Raw genomic sequence first — 18,164 nt, 5'->3', positions numbered from 1 at the left:
GTCGGGCAATTGATTTGATTGGTAGGAAGACATGTGAGGGTGTATATTGTGCTGCAATGTGTGAGGTTTGGAGCCATACGCCCAACAACAGCGCCATCTTGGCGGTGACACTGGGGTAAAATGCAGCCAGGGGGTTCAAAACGTTGCATATAACTAGTTCAGAGTGCAACAAGATCAATCCCAAGAGGAAGCTGGAGATTTGATATGATGAAGCACAGTCAAGAGCTAGGCTGTACAGATACTTCGACGCAGAGTAGTATGATCCATATCAAAAGGGCCTACATAGCTTAAGGATCAAAAGAAAGCTCGTTCATAAAAGGGCAAGGACAAGAGCTGGAGCCTTGCAGCATCAAGGAAGACTCCGGATACTTCGACCTTAGAATTCCGTCCAGGTATTACACAGCACTTCGCTTGTCCCATTCTCAGATCAGAATCCATCCCGGTCGGCCAGATTTCTTTTCGAGATGCCTTGCTACTCTCTCGAGTATGGATCATAATAATCTCAATCCAACTTCCTGTAATTGGGCAGTGCAGATTACACGTCATGCGCGCCAAGATAAGTTCCAGCAGTGGGATGCAGGCCTCTGCAGCTCTGAGACGCTCGTTCTACTTGGAGTATAATTTTTCTTCTATGAAGGCAGAACCCTTGTAAACGGGAGACCGAAAGGAACTTCGTAGAGAGTCCAAACATTCAAGAAGGATGGTCAAGAATCTCAGTGGAAAGACTGTTATTGTGACGGGTTCCTCGAGGTATGATGAAGCCCTCTGCATAACGAATCTACCGATAGTGACCGAGGCAATAAGGGGGATCGGCACAGGAATCGCAATTGACTTGGCAAAACGAGGTGCAAATGTAGTTGTGAACTACACTTCACCCAGAGGCGCAATTGCAGGCGAGGAAGTGGTAAAAGAAATCGGAGACGCTGGCAGCAAAGTTGCTCTTGTCCAAGCAAATGTTGCTCTTCTTTCAGACCTCAGGAAGCTTGTTGAGGCTGCGTTGGCATTATCGGGAAGTGGAAAGATAGATATTCTAGTCCATAATGCTGCAGCTGGAGACGATTGTTATATGGAAAATATGACGGAGGAATTTTACGAGTCCCAAACCGACATCAACCTGAAAGGTCGAGAGAGTTTCGGACTTTTTTGATCCGTGACTGATAACTTGACAGCACCAATCTTCCTCACTCAATTGACCTTGCCGCATATTGGTCGAGGAGGTCGAATAGTTCTTGTGAGCTCGGTATCCGCTCGTATGGGTATGCCACAGCGGACAGTGTACGCAGGTACAAAGGCTGCTCTCGAGGGAATTGCAAAAGTCTGGGCAACGGAATTGGGAAAGAAGTACGGAATCACGGTGAACTGTATCAGTCCAGGGCCGGTTGCCACAGATATGTGGACCGAGTGTGAGCCAGATGTCGTCGCTTGATTTCAGCCAATTATCAACGCTATGCCAGCAGCCGCGAGAGTAGGAGAAGTGTCAGACATTGTGCCAGTCGTGTCGTAGGTGATTCGAGGCTTCGAAGCAGGTAGTTGCTGACTCGATTCACAGATTCTTGTGTTCGGAGGACAGTCGATGGGTGATGGGGAGCACTGTCAGCGCGAGTGGTGGGATGAAGTTCATCTGAAGGTTATTCGATGATTAACGCTTTGTTAGTGCTATGACGATACTCGGATGGAGAGGTGAAAATATTTGGAGCTGACGGCTGCTTGTTTCGGCGTTAAGATTAGATAAGGATTGCAGAGCCATCTCACGACAACTTCAACATAGGCAACATCGTGAAGCTTCATTTGCAATCAATGTCCCTTTCAACTCGCACGAGACCAATTCTATCACGGCCTTTACGAAATCTTACGACCAGTGTATGTGTCGTCAGGTCCTGGACACGCAGCTGCTAACACCTTGCACAGCTTGCTCTAACGCACACGATGCATATCCAGTCGATTCCAATGTGTAAGCTCCCACCTTGATGGCTGGTGCCTTTAGCTTTTTCCAGCATGTTATGCAGATACTAATTCTAAAGTACAGGGACGGGCACTGGTGATAATTACGCCTACCTTGTCGTTGACGACAAGTCGAAGGATGCCGTGATCATTGACCCCGCAAACCCCGACGAGTTCGTATAAACTCCACAATGAGACAAGGGTGATGTTCTGATGTAGATGTCAGAGTAGCACCAGTCTTGAAGGACGAAATCAAGGCTGGCAAGATAAATTTGACTGCAATTATCAACACACATCAGTATGTCCCCTGAACCTATGATGGCCGAAATGAGTTTGGCTAATTGGTCAACAGCCACGGTGACCATGCAGGAGGCAATAACAAAATGGCGAGATACCCCCAGCATTTCTAATTCAAAAAGTCAACCCTAATAGGGTTTCAATAGCTATCCTACCCCGAATTCAAGGGCAAACCCATTATTGGAGGCAAAGACTGCCAAAGCGTCACGAAAACACCAAAGAATGGGGAAACTTTCAAGATTGGTGATATAAATGTCAAGGCGTTGTACACTCCTTGCCATACGCAAGACAGTATATGCTTCTTTATGGAAGATAGCACTGGAAAGGCAGTTTTCACTGGGGATACTCTCTTCCATGGAGGTGAGTTGCAATGGAGAGGGATCATCAGATAGGATTGTGAAGCTGATATGAGTTCCCCTGCTTAGGTTGCGGCAGATTTTTTGAAGGAACAGCCGAGGAAATGCACACGGCTTTGAACAAGACTCTAGCCGCAGTTCCTGATGACACCAAAGTCTATGTCAGTCCACCCCCTTCTTGTCCGGGAATCATTTTTGCTGATCTCATAAGCCCGGACATGAGTACACGAAGGCCAACGTTAAATTTGGCATCTCAATTTTGCAAAGCGAGCCAGTCAAGAAATTACAAGCCTTTGCAGAGAAGAACAAGGAGACGCAAGGAAAGTTTACTATTGGTGATGAGAAGGTAAGCACGCTAGATTTTAGTTCCGCCGGATTTGATGGGCTTGGCTAACTGAAGCACCAGCAACATAATGTTTTCATGAGAGTAGATGTAAATTTAGTCAGGATAGGCATTTGGGGTAGTCCACTGACAACCAGCAGGACCCGGAGCTTCAAAAAGCAACAGGCAAGACAGATCCAATCGAAGTAATGGCTAAGCTCCGAGAAATGAAGAACAACTTCAAGTGAGTAAGTATAGTGGCGGAGCCAAATCGGAAAGTCGACTTTGTTAAGATCACCTAGGCCACCACAAAACTCAAAATTCTGAAACGCGGTTCTGAAAGGAAGTTCTGAAAGGAAATGGGATAACACTCCGTACATAAAACCCCCAAAAGTTAGACTTCAAAAGTCACGGCAGAAAACCTCATCTCACTGGCACAATTTTCAGTGAACATCATTATGACGTCAAGCTTCTCAAAGTCCATTTATTCCATAATTAAGTTGTACGAAAACTATTTCTGCTCCTCTACTCAACCAATTGCCAAACTCCTTCACTATCGTTTTGCAATCCACCGACTGAACCATGGCTTCTCAAACGACCCACAACGTCACCGGCCCACCCAAAGCAACCAAAGACAATATCCTTGAGATCGGTGCCGCAGCGACCCAATCCTTCTGGCCCATCAAAGCAATTTGTGCTCACTTGAATGCCTTCCATGTCTATGCTTCTGATACTTCTCGTTCGGTAGAGGCTAATCATTATTGCACACATTTGAGTGCTGATGTATAATTGCTCTTCACTTGACCCCTCATTTGAGAATGAGATTGGGGACAAATTGAAAACACGGTAAAGCTGATGTGTTTCAGGTTAGACAATGCTTGATATATGATGCTCCGACCAATCCTGCGAGGTTAATTGGGGTTGAATATATGATTACGCCGAGATTATACGAGACGTTGGACAGGGAGGAGAGAAAGCTTTGGCATTCTCATGACTTTGAGGTAGGGAATTCTCAATTGTACCTCCTCCTTCAGAACATTTTCTCGCTTTCGTGGGCTCCCAGATTTCAAGAGAAACTTCAATTGACGAATAATAGGTTCGCAGCGGCATGCTCATCATGCCTAACCCCAATGTTCCCAATGCCGCCTGGGAGATTGCAGAGACGGAGGAGATGAAAGAGGTCATTGGTTTGTATGGGAAGACGTATCATTTGTGGCAGGTTGATCGGGGTGATACGCTGCCATTGGGAAAGCCAGAGTTGATGACAAGCTTCACGAAGGACGAGCAGGTGCCGTGGGACAAGGTCAAGGATAGGGATGAGAGGTACGGGGTGGAAACGAGCCGGAAAAAGGAAGCTAGGAAGGGGATTGAGGGCGTAGAGATTCATGAGGATGCAGATTCGTGCTGGGAGGAGTAGCAAACAGCGAAGAGTTGATGAATCGACGAGTTTTTGACTATGTGTGGGACATAACACAGAGCACAGAATAAATATCCAATTGTATCCAAATTGGCAAAAGACGGTTCGCTCACATCTAAAAAAGAATCTCTAAAATGTCTCCACGAAAGACCAAACACCAACTCGTAACGAGCAAATGGCTAGGCACCCCAAGGATATTCATCTTGCTCCACTGTCCACACTTGCCGCTCTGGGTTGGAGACAACGACAAGCTCTAGCATTTAATTTTGGAGCTGTATCAAATTCCCAGATTCCCTCGATAATGATAAGGAAATGTGCAAACCATAGGATGGGCAATGATGTACCTTATTTCGTGGGCGCTGACCCAGCTCTGAGTAGATTTTGATGTTAAAAGGAAAGGAAAATTTGCTGGAGACAATTTCATGCTTTGTCCCAAAGGCGGCCGCTAGTGACCTCTTGTACTCGTATTCGGAGTCTCGCTCACGATTTAGCCTCGTCCAAGCCGTCACAGATTCCCGAAACTTCACCACCTTCCTAAGAAGCTGCCAGTCGCCATGGTAACTACCACCACCTGTACCCAAGCCTGAAGTATCGGCTAACAGTATATCCTAGCCAGCAAAGCGGCGGGCCGGCTCCCCAGCTGTGGCATCCGCGCCTAAGCAGCGACAATCCAAGCTGGCGAAAGAAAACAAGATCACCAACGGAGAAGAGACGGAGATAAAGGAAGCCTTTGAGCTCTTTGCACAAAAGAAGACCGATAAGAAGGGAGAGAAGGAGAAAGTTCTACCAATTGGCGATGTCCGGAGGGCTATGATGTATTTCCCTTTTTGTACCCCGCCTCTTGCAACAAGACCTTTCAAGTTGGAGCGGGAAGAAGGGAGATACTGATTGACGGCATGTAGTGCACTAGACATCCCACCCACTTCCTCTGAACTCCAGGAGTTTACTTCGATTCTCGACCCAGACGATGAAGGTTTTGCAGCATACGAGCAATTCCTCGCGATCTGCGCCTTGAAATTCCACAGCCGAGAACGAACTTCAGATTCGCATGCACAGGAGGTCGATGAGGCGTTTCGGCTGTTTACGAGTGGCGGTGGAGAGGGTAAGATAACGTTAGCGACCTTGAAGAGGGTTGCGAAGGCGTTGAAGGAGGATGTCGAGGAGGACTTGTTGAGGGATATGATATTGGAGGCGAATGGTGGTGCGGGCGTGGGAAGAGGCGTGGAGAAAGATGAGTTTGAGGGTGTGATGAGGAGAGCGGGGGTTTGGAGGTGATGTTGAACGAAATGAGCTGATAATGTTGATAATACTGGATGAGACTATACGGGAATTCTGGGAGTTTGGGCGAAGTATGGAGTTGGAGTTCTAGGGCGTTATGGGGAATCAACTTGCAGTCACGGATGGGAGGCTTCTGCTTGGCTACGAAGTTTGTCCGGATGGACACGTTTACTGTATAGTTGATATTGAAAACGCCATAAAATATGCAAAAAACTCAGAACACCATTCCGAAACTCAAAATGCAATCAATGGCATCCATATATCTTCTTATGACTCCATAATCCTTCATCCCTTGGGTATCATTATACTTTTGGCACTTCGATAGCCGGTGCCGGCGCAACAGTAGTTATGGCCGGGGCCTTGAAACCAACATGATCCGAATGCTTCTTATAGAAGTAATTATCGGGCTTGGGCTTCAATTCTGCAGGCAGCTCTTCCAGGACTGTGGCAAGTATCGCATCGATCGACTTTTGCTGAGAGGCATCACGATGCCACACCGAGATGAGATGAGAATTGAATCGAACGGAAAGCCCAACGCCGCAAAGTTGATCTCCTGAACCTTTATCAGTCATTTCAAACTCATTCAAAGAGAGAATTATAATTCTTACCAACATCGAGACAGCTTTGCAGCTTTTCGCCAATCGCCATCAGCTGCACTCTGGTCCAGAAGTCTGGACCATTGACTTTCGGCACCCTGAAGGTCCAGCTCCCACCATTTATGTTTCTTCGGTCTTCCCACACTGGCTGGAAACCTTGTTTGAACAAGTAGATTGACTCGCGCATCTTGATCTGGTCAACTGGGGTGTTGTTATTGTATCTCCAGAAGTCCTGGACGGACTCGATTTGGGAGCCGAGCTGCTCGAGGGTGGCAGTATAAGTTCCATCGGTAGATTTGGGTTGATCCTTCTGCTGTCTTCGCCAATTGTCAGCTCTTTTCACACTTGTTCGAACCATCTGCCCATTCTCCAAAGTCAGCCGTATGGAGCTTACCGGTCGAAGTAGACATTCCAGTAATGCTGAGTCGGCAGAGGCCGCATTGCCTTCAACATGTTCTTCTTTGCATCATCGCGCTGCTCAGCTGGAGATCCAGTATCACCGGCTCCGGAGGCTGATGACAAGCCTCTTGTTAGAAGTGATGGTCTCAAAGCCATTGTCAGCTTAAAGGATAGCCTCGTGCAGTTCGTTAAGCGGTGTATTTATTGGTGTGATCACCAATAATAATACTGGAGGACGTTCGTAGAAATGAAGGGCAAGAGAGTCTCCAAGGAACAAAGTAAGCACGAAGATCCGGAACAAAGAATGGTAGTTGGAGGTGTTGAGACAAAACCCCTGCTGGGAACGAAGCTGATATACGGAGTAGCGACTATGAAACGCACTAAACGCGGGGCCTAAAAGCTTGGCAGGAGGCTCTGCCGCACCAGGCCCCTCTTTTAGAGGAGAGGTCGATTCGACGTTCGACATTTTCACGGGCTGGAACAGAGCAAGATCCCAATAAATTTATCCTTCTAAGATATCTAAAGGCGATAGCCTTCAAATATACCACCACTGGAGGGAACATTTGTAGATAAAGTATTTGTCATCGTCGGAAAATTGAAAAAAGTAGCCTTTTTCTGTCCGTCATGAGGCAAGGTAAGTAAATTGGAGTTGATCATTTATCATTGGATGAATACTCTCCTCAAGTCCCGCAAAGATCGGAAATAGACATCATGATTCATAAACTACAGTACAACAATTACGACTCTGATACTCCAAACACCATCGCTACCCAGATTCCATCCGCATAAATCCGGACAGCGCTCCAAGTACGCAACCAAACCAGTTTCTTACAGTCAGCTTTTATGCGACTAACTCCCCTCAAGGATAGAATTAGTCTGCGAGTCGGATCCTAAATCCAGCACTCATTTATTGACTCTCTCACCCAAGGGGGTGACGAATCGACTCTTATCATCTCCAATCTTCTTCTTGAACATCCCCAGATCTTTCAGCAGCTCCTTCATATAACCTTGGACCTCGTTTGCTCGTTCCTCGTGGACAGAGACATCGATTGCCTCATCATCATCTCTATACTCATCGTCTGGAAGTTCGGTCCTATTGTCGTTCTCCTTGTCGTCCACACCTCTGTCTCCTGCTCCGAGCATGCCTCCAATCCGGATTCCTCCTTGAACACTGCTCCTCGCGGAGCGAACCTCTATGGGATTCTTCAGACTATCAAGGGCAAGCTTCAAATGGAGTCTCAAGGCATCATTCTCCGTCTGTAGATTGCGGATCTTGCCCTCAGCAACCATACTTCGCTCCTCCATCATACGTTGCATAGCAGCTACTCTATTCTGGTATTCCTCCAACTTCTCTTCTTGCTCCTTGCCTTCTTTCTCGCGTCTTCGGTTGTCAGAAACGCTCAGCTGCAATACCCGAATCTCCTCAGCCATCGCAGCGATTTGAGCATCGCGCTCAGCAGCTGACACATGATCTTGGTTAACGACAGCACGGGTGCGAATTCTCTTTGCTTGATCAGCATAACGAAGTGTTGAGAGCGTCTCGTCGTAATCAGAAGGTGCGATACAGGCAATCATGGCCGTCTTGCTATTTCCTCCAAGCGAGTCCTTTAGCAGCCATGTGAGAATCGAGTCTCGATAAGGCACGATGTCTTTATTCCTCTTTCCGGGGCGGTGCTGCTTGGGATCGGCAAGTGCGGCAATCACGCGGCCTAGAGTTGTGAGTGATTTGTTGATATTGCTCCCCTCTCGAAGGCGGGCACCAGTAGCCTCAGTTGCCTTTGCCCGCTCACTACCAGCCAGATCCACAAGCCGGATACGGGCCATTCTCTCTGTGGTCTCATCCGTGTCCATGTCATGGTGAATCTGCTTCAACATAATAGTGAAGACTGCATGACTTCGACTACTCGTGTCGTTCATTTTCGTACTTGCTGTTGTTCGGCTCGAATCTCCCATCTTCATGTACCTCATGATCTCGGAGATGTTCTTGACAGGAGCATCGGTCAAGTCCTTGATATACGGTCCTTCTGTTGGTGATTCTCGAATCTTGAGGTAATAAGGAGGCTGATTTGGGTGAACGGGGACAAGGAGATCGCGAACGTGCTCATTGTAGACTTCGAAATAGGAGACTCGTACGTTGTAGGAGATGTTGGGTGTTTCGTTGTGGGCAGCTTCAATTCGCTGGAAGAGATCCTCGCAGGTCCGTGGAATCAGGCCTGGCTGATCAGGAGTCCCCATCATAGTATAACTCTTGCCAGAGCCGGTCTGGCCATATGCAAATATGCAAGTATGATAGCCTTCGAAATTGTGATCCAGAAACTCCTCCCCTAAGCTGTTGTAAACGTCCTCCTGATGTGCATAATGCTCGTCTTCCACGTCGTGACTCCAGAAAGAATTGTCGAATGTGAACGCCTTCTCCTCGACTACCTTTCGCATCTTTGAGCGCGAATTCGCTGGATCTGTATCATTTGGTACGAGGAGTGTTGTTGCTTGGTTCATTGGGTTCATCTTGATCAGGCATTCCGCGCCTCGCTCAACCTCTGCACGACACGTTATTTCCAGCCCACAAGAGCCCCATGACGCGTTGCTCACCTCTGGGAAGAAATGCTCTGACTCTGACCACCACTCTGACATTTCCCCCAGGCGCATCCATCGTGCCGAAGGGTCCAATGCTGTCGTCTCTTGATCGCAACGAAGGTGTCGAGGCAGATGATCGAACAGATCGCATTTCCGCAGCCACACCTGGCATTAAGCGCGGATCCAGAGCCATGCCAATAAGCGTTTCGTCTATATCATGAATTGTTGCGCAAAAGCGTTGCTTGAGGTTGAGATACATGAACGTGGGGTCGATTTTCGTGTTTACCACTTTGGCGCGTTGACGGGGTGATGCAGTCGCAGGGATGCACTGGTGCCTAAGTGCATGGAGACCAAGCAGCCGCCACCTGCTGCGCCACAGGGGTCTGATGACTAATCGAACAAAACCGGCTAATCAGCCCCTGAACTTTCATTTAACGATTTCTCTTGCTGGAAGTATGCTTCTCTTGCTGATCCAGAGAAATCGTTTGTCCTCGAAAAGTTGTACAATGAGAAATGAATTGACGATGTTTAATTAATCAGATGAGTGAACTCCTGTCTAAGAACTCTACACTTCATTTCGGAATATTTCATCCAGTCTCTGAAGCATTTGAACTTGATTCATGAGATGCTCAAATCGTATTCAGTGCTGTGCTTTGCAATATGCCGATGTCAAACAAGAAACTATCTCTCATAATTTCGTGGCATCAATGTGTCTCTGGATCATTTGCACTTGACCCAGAAGAAGCTCACCTAACTGAACGTTGTCCTTTACAGATAATTGATATTCCAATACTCATGAGCTCTAAAAGTAAAGACGCTCAGGTTTGGAAGACTTTCCATGGCTGCCTCTTCTAACCTACAGCCCAATATTTCTTTTTGCCGTTGCCAAGCTTCACTGATTCCGTTCTCTGCATGCTGCTTCTGCATTGCCCGAGCTTCTCTCATTGCAGTGCGGATCTGAAATGTACTGTACCATGAATCCGTTTCTAGCCGTGAGCAATGATCCAGTACCTGTGGGAAGCGGGATCTGGTATCTTAGCCCAGACTCTACACCAAGTCCAGAGCGGCGCGCTGCCTGAAGGAAGTGATCTAGTATCCTCGCAAGTTAGTGGCATGAGCTGCTAGCGCTTGAGACATCTCGTCGTTACCGTTTCACGTCCAAAGGACTTTCTCAGAAGCCGTAGTCTACAAAACCAACGAGAAGCACTTGATCCGGTAGTTGCTTGGGGGCTTTTGAGATCTCTCCACTGCACAGCACATCCCAGGTTCGGATTGATTCTCCAGTTCCTACCATAAAACTGTGAATCCTCTTATGTCTGACCCGATGAGGCTGACCTGTCATTCCGACCCCGGACAGACAACCAATTGGATTGGAACTACCGAGTCGCCTTAATCTCGTCGACTCCCAATCATGAACGTGCCCTCACTTAAAAGATAAATGATTGCCGCCCCAACATGTTTTAACCAGAGGGGTAGAGAAGACCCGATTTCGGGATGTAGAATCGGCGTCACAACTGGCTCAAATCTTATATTTGCCGCCAAGAAGAATATGCCAAATCAAACTCGATTAATTCCCAAATCGTTGGAACCCGTCCGACTATCCCAGTGTATGACCAAGTGAACACGCGAGGCCAGATGATTTCCCCCCAGTACGCTATTTCCATCCCTTTTTCTTCAAATGGGATTTTAATTACTGCATCCGAGATTGGCACAATCTCAAGAGTTCAAACCTCACACCCACAACCGCCTCCCAAACTTCGAAGGCCCTTGGATATATATTGAACACAAAGAAAAGATAGACAAGGGGTGTTGCCTGCCCCATGTTCTCACTTAACTTAGTATTCCATAGTAGCCTTACCCTGCTGATGTAGCTTCTGTCCAAACACTTACACCATAACAGCTGGCTAGGACCGGCAAATGCACAGCCTCTCGAGCAAGAAAAGACTCGAAAGGGACGAGTATGTCAATGAAATACACGTAGTCGAAAGAAAACGGAACGTGGAAAGTAAGTGGTTGAATTTCGACCCACGTCAAGACATCTTTGCTGACCCCTTTTTGACTAGTAGGCATCCAACAGAAGGCATTACAACAACAAGGGCCGATGAAAAACGCACGCAAAATATTGAGCAATAGCATGAAAGACACGACTGCGAGATTGTGTGGCCCTTGGAAATGAGATGGCTCCCTCAAACCCCACGTTGGAGTTAGTCCTTACAGACAGAACCTCTACACCCATCACGACAGCGCAGCACTAACAAGCCAACAAAGATGCCGTGTAATTGCATGCATATCTTATGTTAGCTCTTTGATATAAATGCTATGTCGCGTCAACATCCTTCTGTTGAGCGTCTTAGAAGTTGGCAAGCTGGAATTGACATAACTCCCCCCTTTCCAGAATCTCTACCAAATAACGAGTGGCACCTTCGATCACAGGGCTAGTCATCAATGTGCTCAACCACGCACTTGCTAGCGATTACTATCTTGGGCATCGCCCATTCAGGAACACTCCTATTGAGCAATAAGCTTCGGTTGAAGTTTCAGGGTTTTCAGGGAAGCCACTCTTACACAACCCCGACCTATTTTTTTGCACATATACCCCCTCCAACCCTGCACCCTGCACCTTACACAACTAAAATAGCCATCGGAAAATCAACTAATGTGTTTGGCCACAGAGAAACAAACCGCAAATGGCACTTGCCACACTCCTAAGGACCCAGGATTTGGTTTAATCCCCCATCTTGAGGGACTAGCCTTGGAATCTCTCCCAACATCATAAAAAGGAGCAATTGAGAATCACCGGTCGCTGTTCTCACAAGGTAAGTAAATCTCAATGGGAAACCCTTTGATTCTCTTGACTGATTACAAGGGGAGAACCACCATACCAGATCTCCGTCATCATTTCCTCCCCGCGTATCAAGTGCAGAAAAAGAAAAAGAAAAAGAAAAAACAGGAGGGTATCGTAAAAGGTTCAGCAATTCAAATTAGTAGGACAGCCCATTTCGAGAGGCAATAAAACTCCAGAAAGAGTCGTCATCTATCTCAATGAGATGTGTCGAACTAATAGCGGAAGTTGAGCAAATGTTGAGTTTTAGTACCCAAGCATCTAAAGTCGACCAAGGATGAAAGCAAGTGTTGATTTTTCCAATCTTCAAGTCAGTTAGTCTGGGCCAACTTCGTGCTGTTATGGTACATACGGAAATATCCAGGCTTTTGATCCAACGAAGGCTTGATGCAAGTGCAACTTTGTTGGCTTAGACGTTCAGTCAAAGAATCCATTGGAATGAAATGCGGACCATGTCGGGAAAGGAGGGGAATCTGTTCGTGTTCAACAGAGATCGGTCGAGCATCATGAACAGATCCATGACGCCTTGTATCTCAGTATCCTTGACTCCCAAAACACCAATCTTTGTCATTAGCTCAAAGTCTTCCTTGTATTCCAAGCCTTCATCGGTAACCAAGGCATGGATGTAGCGCTCGTCACGACCATCCCAAGCCTCGGAGACGACATCGAATTTGACCTCAGATTGTTCGACAGCCGAAGTCTTCAGCTGGCAACGAATGGTAAGGGACGTGAGGTTTGGCATTCCGAGAAGGTTGTCCATGATCCATTGCGCAGGGTTGCCATTCTCCAGATCAGAGATTTCGAAGACGAATGATCCAATGTTAGCCAAGTCGAAACCCTTGGAGAACATTCGAGAAATCTTGAGCATCGGGTTTGGTGCAGTAGCGGAGATCGTGAGGTTAATCATGCCGTCGACCTTGGGTGAGAAGAGGGTTGTACCGTCCTTGAAGATAGGGGCATAACCGTACTCCTTTGTGAGGTAGTTGAAGGCCTCGGTGTTGGCAGCCATGAGGTTGTAGTTGGGATATCCACCAGCTGAAGAGGACCATCCACCACTGCCGTTGTCCGTGACATTGATTCCAACTGACTCTGGCCTAGCGACGGCGTGGTCATAGATATTGCATCGGACCTCCAGGGGGAAGTTCGGGAATAATGTCAAGGAGTCTCCATTGCCGAAAGACTTCAAAACAGAGCGGTTAATGAAGCGGCGGGCACCAAATCGAACGATGATGAAGGCTTTGAAGCAACCGGTGGAGGTAATTGTCCCAGCAAGATCGAGACATTCAAATGGTCGGAACCGAGGATATTGGCCAGTGCCAGCGAGGTCGAGATGCTTCAATCCATCAGTGATTTCACGCTTGTAGGTTGAGCCAAGTTCTGCCAGGTAAGCCAAAGCCTTGTCCTTAACGGAGACGGAGACAATCATGGCCTGAATAGAAAAGTTAGCGTCCTGGTGTTCGAACAGATTGAATTCTCTATGTTGAAAGCACGCTGAGGTGAGGACGGTGTCTCCAAGAATGGTCTACAAGGTACGGCTTTGTACCTGGACAACGTGCCAAGGTGGATGCGCTCGAGTGGCAAATAAATAGGAAGAAATTAATGATACGGGTGCAAGTGTTGGAGAGAGATTTCAAGGTTGAGGACAAGGGTTGCAAACAATGACGAAAGCGGGGAGTAGACCCCTTGGAGAACAGTTACTCGAGGCTGCCTCCAAGGAGTCAAGAGGGAAGGAGTAGCTAAAAGTCTTGTAGCAGGAGGAGTGTCTGACGGATAAGGAAATGAAGCAGCGATGACGCACTCGAGGAAGGCGGGAAGCCTCGAGCGGACGCTTTGGTGTAGCCATCCATCGGGATGCTGAGTGAAGCGAGTATATTACATGGAAAGAGAATATGTGATGCGGAAAGGAGGCTGTTGTGGTGCTCGCAGGACAACCTTGATGCCACAAGAGTGGTCTCAACTGGAGAACCATCTGTCACAGGGAGACGACATTCAAGGATATGAAGCGCCTAGTGAAAGTATGTGCTTATGAAAGAGATCGAAAGCGCTCGGTTAAAAGAAATATGACGCTGAGCAAGAAAGGAGGTGATAAGTTTGAGGTCATCCCAGATCGGGTGGGTGAATCGTTCGCAACAGGATGCAGGCGGCACTCACAGACATGGCTTCAGAGTACGATTTCGACGAAAGAGGATTGTTCGAGGTACTACAAGAGTATTAGCTAGGTTGTAATTGTAAAGATAAAGGCTTGCGAGCTGCGGTTGCGGTGGAGGGGATGAGGTTGTGGAAGGGTTGATTTGTTTGGATGTGATGTGAGAACCAGGAAGAAGGCGGTAACTTACGACGACAGTATATTCTCGAAGCAGAGAACGCTAGAATACTCGAGATGCTTGCGCCACCTTCGAGGTTGTCAGTGGTGACGGTGGTGGAAGTGGTGGGGGTGGATCGGTGTTGATGGAGGAAGATCGCGAAAGGTTTGTGGAAAGGAAGGGGAGAGGTTGCGGTTGGGGATTTAAGGCAATGAAGGAAGACGAGAAAGACGAAAGAGTACTCACTGCGGTGGTGCTTGGTTGAGTCCAAGTGGACAATGCCTTGAGAATGCTCTGTCTTTGCATATTGTTAGCAGCTGATATTGTGGCTGTTGGCGCTCCGTTACACAGCGAGCATGCAGGAGACAGTGCCTCGAGGAATGATTCGTGCAGTGAGGGAGGACGTACTTAAATTATTGGGCGAGCTTCAGAGCTAGGAAGGGAAGGTAGGTGAGTGACGTTGTGTTATGGGGGAAGGTTCAAGGTTCAAGGTTGTGTTGTGTTTTGTGGGGTCAAGTTTTTTATTTTGGACTTTGCAGGAAAACCTACCTACAGCACCCACCCCTGTCTAGCGTCTTTCGGCTACTCATCCAAATAAGTTTAAAAGATTGAGCGCATTCAATGAAAGGCCCTTTACTGCAAAACCAACTGTTAACTGCTGAAGACTGAACAAATCATTTGCAGCATCCTCGATCTTTTAGCTAGGTCTCTGCTGCCCTAGGGATCGGCCCGCCATCCCTCACAATTACGAATTCCTTCGCGGCTCTATTCTCCTCCTTGGGTTAGTTTCTACGGCTTTGCAGCAGAATATTCTGTCGTTTTCGCTGGTGACCAGGCTGAGGGTCCTCGGAAGGCTGTCCCACGTGGCTTGAAGGCTTCGTTCAATTACGTTCGTCTCAATTGATGGTCAGCATTGAACTTACTTCCACGTATTCCACGCACGCTTTCAAATGAGTTCAAGTTCCTAGTGGTCAGAATTAAAAAATCGTCCTCCTCCACTTCGATCAACGCCAGCTGGCGTGCCCGTAATTGTTCCATCAACTGAAATTTACATAAGCTCAGATGCATGTAGGTGGATATAATTTCATCCTCCAGTCATCGCCATCAAAAATTAAATATGAATTTGATCAACGTTGCGCTTTCATCGTCACATATCATCTCGCTCACGTTAGCTTGATATCTGCGGGGAATGCAAGCCCCACCAACGGACGGCGCCACAAAACTTTAAAACGCCACCGACATCCTTGCATCCCTGTCCTGCGCTTCCGTGGTAATCCGGGACAGACGCAATTATTCAGTTGGCTTTGCAATATATCTTCAGTCAATTGTTGTTACCAGCGCCAAAATAGGTATTGTGCCGCGTTCTATTGTTTACTTGAACTCACAATACCAACCACCACTTGTCTTCCGACAATGCAGTCTCCAAGTGTGAGCCGCAAGGCTGATTTTGAAACAGCGACTTTTTTGACAGCCTATTTTTAGTCAATGCCAATGCCGGCTTTCCAGCCTCAGGTTTCCTTCAAGGCTGCAGTGAACCGGAGGGTTTGCGCAGTTATGTGCTAGCCTGATTGGGTTAATTCTCCTAGGCCTCGGTCTCATTGGCCCCCCCACCCGATGATTGACATCCAAAACCATTTCTCACCTCATCCCAAATCCATTCGAAGGAAACTCTCCTTCATCAAAAAATGGTGTGGACTTCGTAGAAGAGCCTAGCGAGTTCGAGCCCCTGAGGACTTAATGTTGCAGAATCGATTGGCTGTGCTCCTGTCACGATACGGCCCTAGTGATATTAATCATGGAATAAGCGAGAGTAATGGTGAAGTAAACCTGGCTGCAAATCCAAGCAGTAGTCTCATTGCTCATCTATGTCTACTCTAATCCTTTGCCAAGCAGCACGTCTCCAATATCCTTCACGAGTGCCTCTCCAGGGAAGAGCTTGCGCTTCGCCAGCACTGTGCCTCGAGCATCCATGCTCTTCAGCAGATCTACCAGCTCCCCGTTCTTTGGTGCACAGTATACCAGGTATCCAAAAGCAAGCAAGAACCCTTTCAATGCATCTGGTGATTCTTCCTCCACACCTATCGCTTCTAATAAGGATGCAGCAAGCTCAACTTGCTCTCCTTCTGGCAGAGACTCAAGATGCTCCTCGGTGCGTAATCTGCTATTCGCCGTTGCAATATTGAATGCCAAACTTGCAGCAGCTACTCTGACATTGTGGTGCTTGTCGTCTAGCAAGCTGGTGGTAATCAGCTGCACAATCGGCTCATCTAGTGTCGGGCATTTGAGTATGTGTATCGGGTAGAGAGGACTCGTGAAGAGGTTGCAAGCCATCTGCAGGGTAACAAGACGAAGAGTGTATGGGCAATCTTTCAGAGAATTGACGTAGGATATAAGAGGCGCAACGGTCTTGTGATCTTTTTCTTCTGCATAGTATCCGCTGAGCCTTGGATCGACCAGTGCCACTCGCAATAGGTCCACAATCGTAAACATGATTTCTGCTGGAAGACGAGAGGAAGCGTTCTGGAGGAATTTGCTAAAAGCGTCGAGGTCCGGAAGAGTGGTTTCAGCGGCGCCATCACCAGCGCGAGCAGAAACAAAGTGCATAACAGCTGTGACTGCTGCATCTTCGCTTGCTGATCCCATTTTCGCTTTGAGTTTGCCTAAGGGGGGGATCTTGCTGAATGAGACTGGTTTCGTGTTGGCACTGCGAAGGGCAGGAAGTGAAAGGGATTCGTGAGGATGCGGTGGCCATGCCATCTGTACGAGCAAGTTGATGTTGCCCCTCAGCGTGCTTGGGTCTGCTCCACTCCATCTATTCTCTTCCGCCCCGTGCAGAAACGTCATGAAAGTGGGTGTAGCGCTGATGGAGTATTTTGCCCCAATATCGTAAGCACGGGAGACGTCAATAAGGATCAATACAGCTTTGTGTGCTAACTGTACGGCCAGCTCATCGTATACTGGGTAGAGCTTTTTGCAGGGCGCGCAAGTTGACGATGTAAAGAAAATGACTGCGCAGGACTTTTCGGCCTCTTTGAGCAATTTGTCGAGCTCTACCATGGTAATGACTTTCCTCACAGACAATGCGAGCTGGTGGTATGTTTTAGAAGGCTCTGCCGAGTTTTCGATCCCTATTAAGCCGCCATTCTTCTGTTGTTGGCGCTGAACCATTTGATTTACATGTGGTTGCAGAACCCTGCCGAACGGGGAGTTAAGGACCTGCTGTGGAAGGTTGGTGATATGGTCAGGTATTCCTTTTCCAAGTAAGAAGGTAGCAAAGTCGTTCGAGAAATTATTGCAGTTGTGAGTCCATAGATCGTAGGCCTAGTCAAGTCTTAGTTTTGGTCTAGACACTCACTGCAAAAGCAGAGCAGGAATACCTGGGCTGTGTAGATTTCCTTCAGGGAATCCAAGTACTCCATTATCACATCCATTGGTAGGTCTGTTGTGCCAAGTTCTATTATCTGCCATGGTGTTTCCAGATGTGTCTTGCCAGCAGAAACTGTTTTGATTCCTCCATCATAAACGTATTCAATGTCTCGTATGACAATGGAGGTGTGGTAGACAGCATCAATCTGGGTCCCAAGGAGGCCTTCAGAAATCATCCGAGCCAAACCCTTGGACAGGTCGTATACGTAGAGCTGGACGTTCATGGCAGGAGGACGGTGGCGGCGTTCGAGGACGGAGGGTTGTCAATCTGAACGATTTAATCGTGGAAGTGTCGAACTGTTCTAAAGGTGGTGGGTCAAGATAGTGAGAAGCACATGTTAGAGGAGAAAAGAGCGAGTGTAGGGGGGGCGAGGATTACATTCTTCCTTCTGTTCTATTCTATGTTGTCGTGA

The 18,164-nt window shown here is 47.6% G+C and overlaps 6 protein-coding genes across 6 annotated transcripts; 4 read left to right on the top strand and 2 right to left on the bottom strand.

The window, feature by feature from the left end:
- Window positions 1-700: 700 nt before the first annotated feature.
- K444DRAFT_591215 (short chain dehydrogenase) lies at window positions 701-1,637 on the top strand (the record flags this gene model as incomplete). Its single annotated transcript, XM_024878178.1, is given in 4 exon segments — window positions 701-1,121; window positions 1,170-1,414; window positions 1,433-1,500; window positions 1,550-1,637. The coding sequence occupies 4 exon segments, from the start codon at window positions 701-703 to the stop codon at window positions 1,623-1,625; spliced, it is 810 nt and encodes a 269-aa protein (XP_024736035.1). The 3' UTR covers window positions 1,626-1,637.
- A 139-nt stretch (window positions 1,638-1,776) lies between these two features.
- K444DRAFT_613921 (Metallo-hydrolase/oxidoreductase) lies at window positions 1,777-3,305 on the top strand. Its single transcript, XM_024880437.1, has 11 exons — window positions 1,777-1,860; window positions 1,909-1,951; window positions 2,027-2,114; window positions 2,168-2,239; window positions 2,294-2,327; window positions 2,385-2,598; window positions 2,664-2,755; window positions 2,806-2,940; window positions 3,001-3,027; window positions 3,078-3,164; window positions 3,219-3,305. Exons 2-10 carry the CDS (start codon window positions 1,927-1,929, stop codon window positions 3,162-3,164), a joined length of 774 nt encoding a protein of 257 aa, XP_024736034.1. The 5' UTR covers window positions 1,777-1,860; window positions 1,909-1,926; the 3' UTR covers window positions 3,219-3,305.
- A 193-nt stretch (window positions 3,306-3,498) lies between these two features.
- Window positions 3,499-4,333, top strand: K444DRAFT_530398 (DUF1264-domain-containing protein; the record flags this gene model as incomplete). Its single annotated transcript, XM_024874894.1, has 3 exons — window positions 3,499-3,699; window positions 3,783-3,917; window positions 4,013-4,333. The coding sequence occupies 3 exons, from the start codon at window positions 3,499-3,501 to the stop codon at window positions 4,331-4,333; spliced, it is 657 nt and encodes a 218-aa protein (XP_024736033.1).
- A 550-nt stretch (window positions 4,334-4,883) lies between these two features.
- Window positions 4,884-5,944, top strand: K444DRAFT_563237 (uncharacterized protein). The gene is made up of 3 exons (XM_024877021.1): window positions 4,884-4,890; window positions 4,946-5,148; window positions 5,236-5,944. Exons 1-3 carry the CDS (start codon window positions 4,888-4,890, stop codon window positions 5,606-5,608), a joined length of 579 nt encoding a protein of 192 aa, XP_024736032.1. The 5' UTR covers window positions 4,884-4,887; the 3' UTR covers window positions 5,609-5,944.
- Window positions 5,914-6,762, bottom strand: K444DRAFT_530732 (translation initiation factor eIF4e; the record flags this gene model as incomplete). The annotated part of the gene is made up of 3 exons (XM_024874920.1): window positions 5,914-6,164; window positions 6,220-6,524; window positions 6,602-6,762. 3 exons carry the CDS (start codon window positions 6,760-6,762, stop codon window positions 5,914-5,916), a joined length of 717 nt encoding a protein of 238 aa, XP_024736031.1.
- A 747-nt stretch (window positions 6,763-7,509) lies between these two features.
- On the bottom strand, window positions 7,510-18,161 carry K444DRAFT_653303 (kinesin-domain-containing protein; the record flags this gene model as incomplete). The annotated part of the gene is made up of 5 exons (XM_024885870.1): window positions 17,703-18,161; window positions 16,222-17,646; window positions 9,196-9,421; window positions 7,894-9,143; window positions 7,510-7,830 (listed from the first exon to the last, which is right to left on the bottom strand). Exons 1-5 carry the CDS (start codon window positions 17,973-17,975, stop codon window positions 7,510-7,512), a joined length of 3,495 nt encoding a protein of 1,164 aa, XP_024736030.1. The 5' UTR covers window positions 17,976-18,161.
- Between the last annotated feature and the right edge of the window lie 3 nt (window positions 18,162-18,164).

This window comes from Hyaloscypha bicolor (assembly GCF_002865645.1).
Source record: "Hyaloscypha bicolor E unplaced genomic scaffold K444scaffold_87, whole genome shotgun sequence".
Lineage (NCBI taxonomy): Eukaryota > Fungi > Ascomycota > Leotiomycetes > Helotiales > Hyaloscyphaceae > Hyaloscypha > Hyaloscypha bicolor.
The sequence above is the reverse complement of the archived record's forward strand: the minus strand, read 5'-3'. Positions and strand labels throughout refer to the sequence as shown.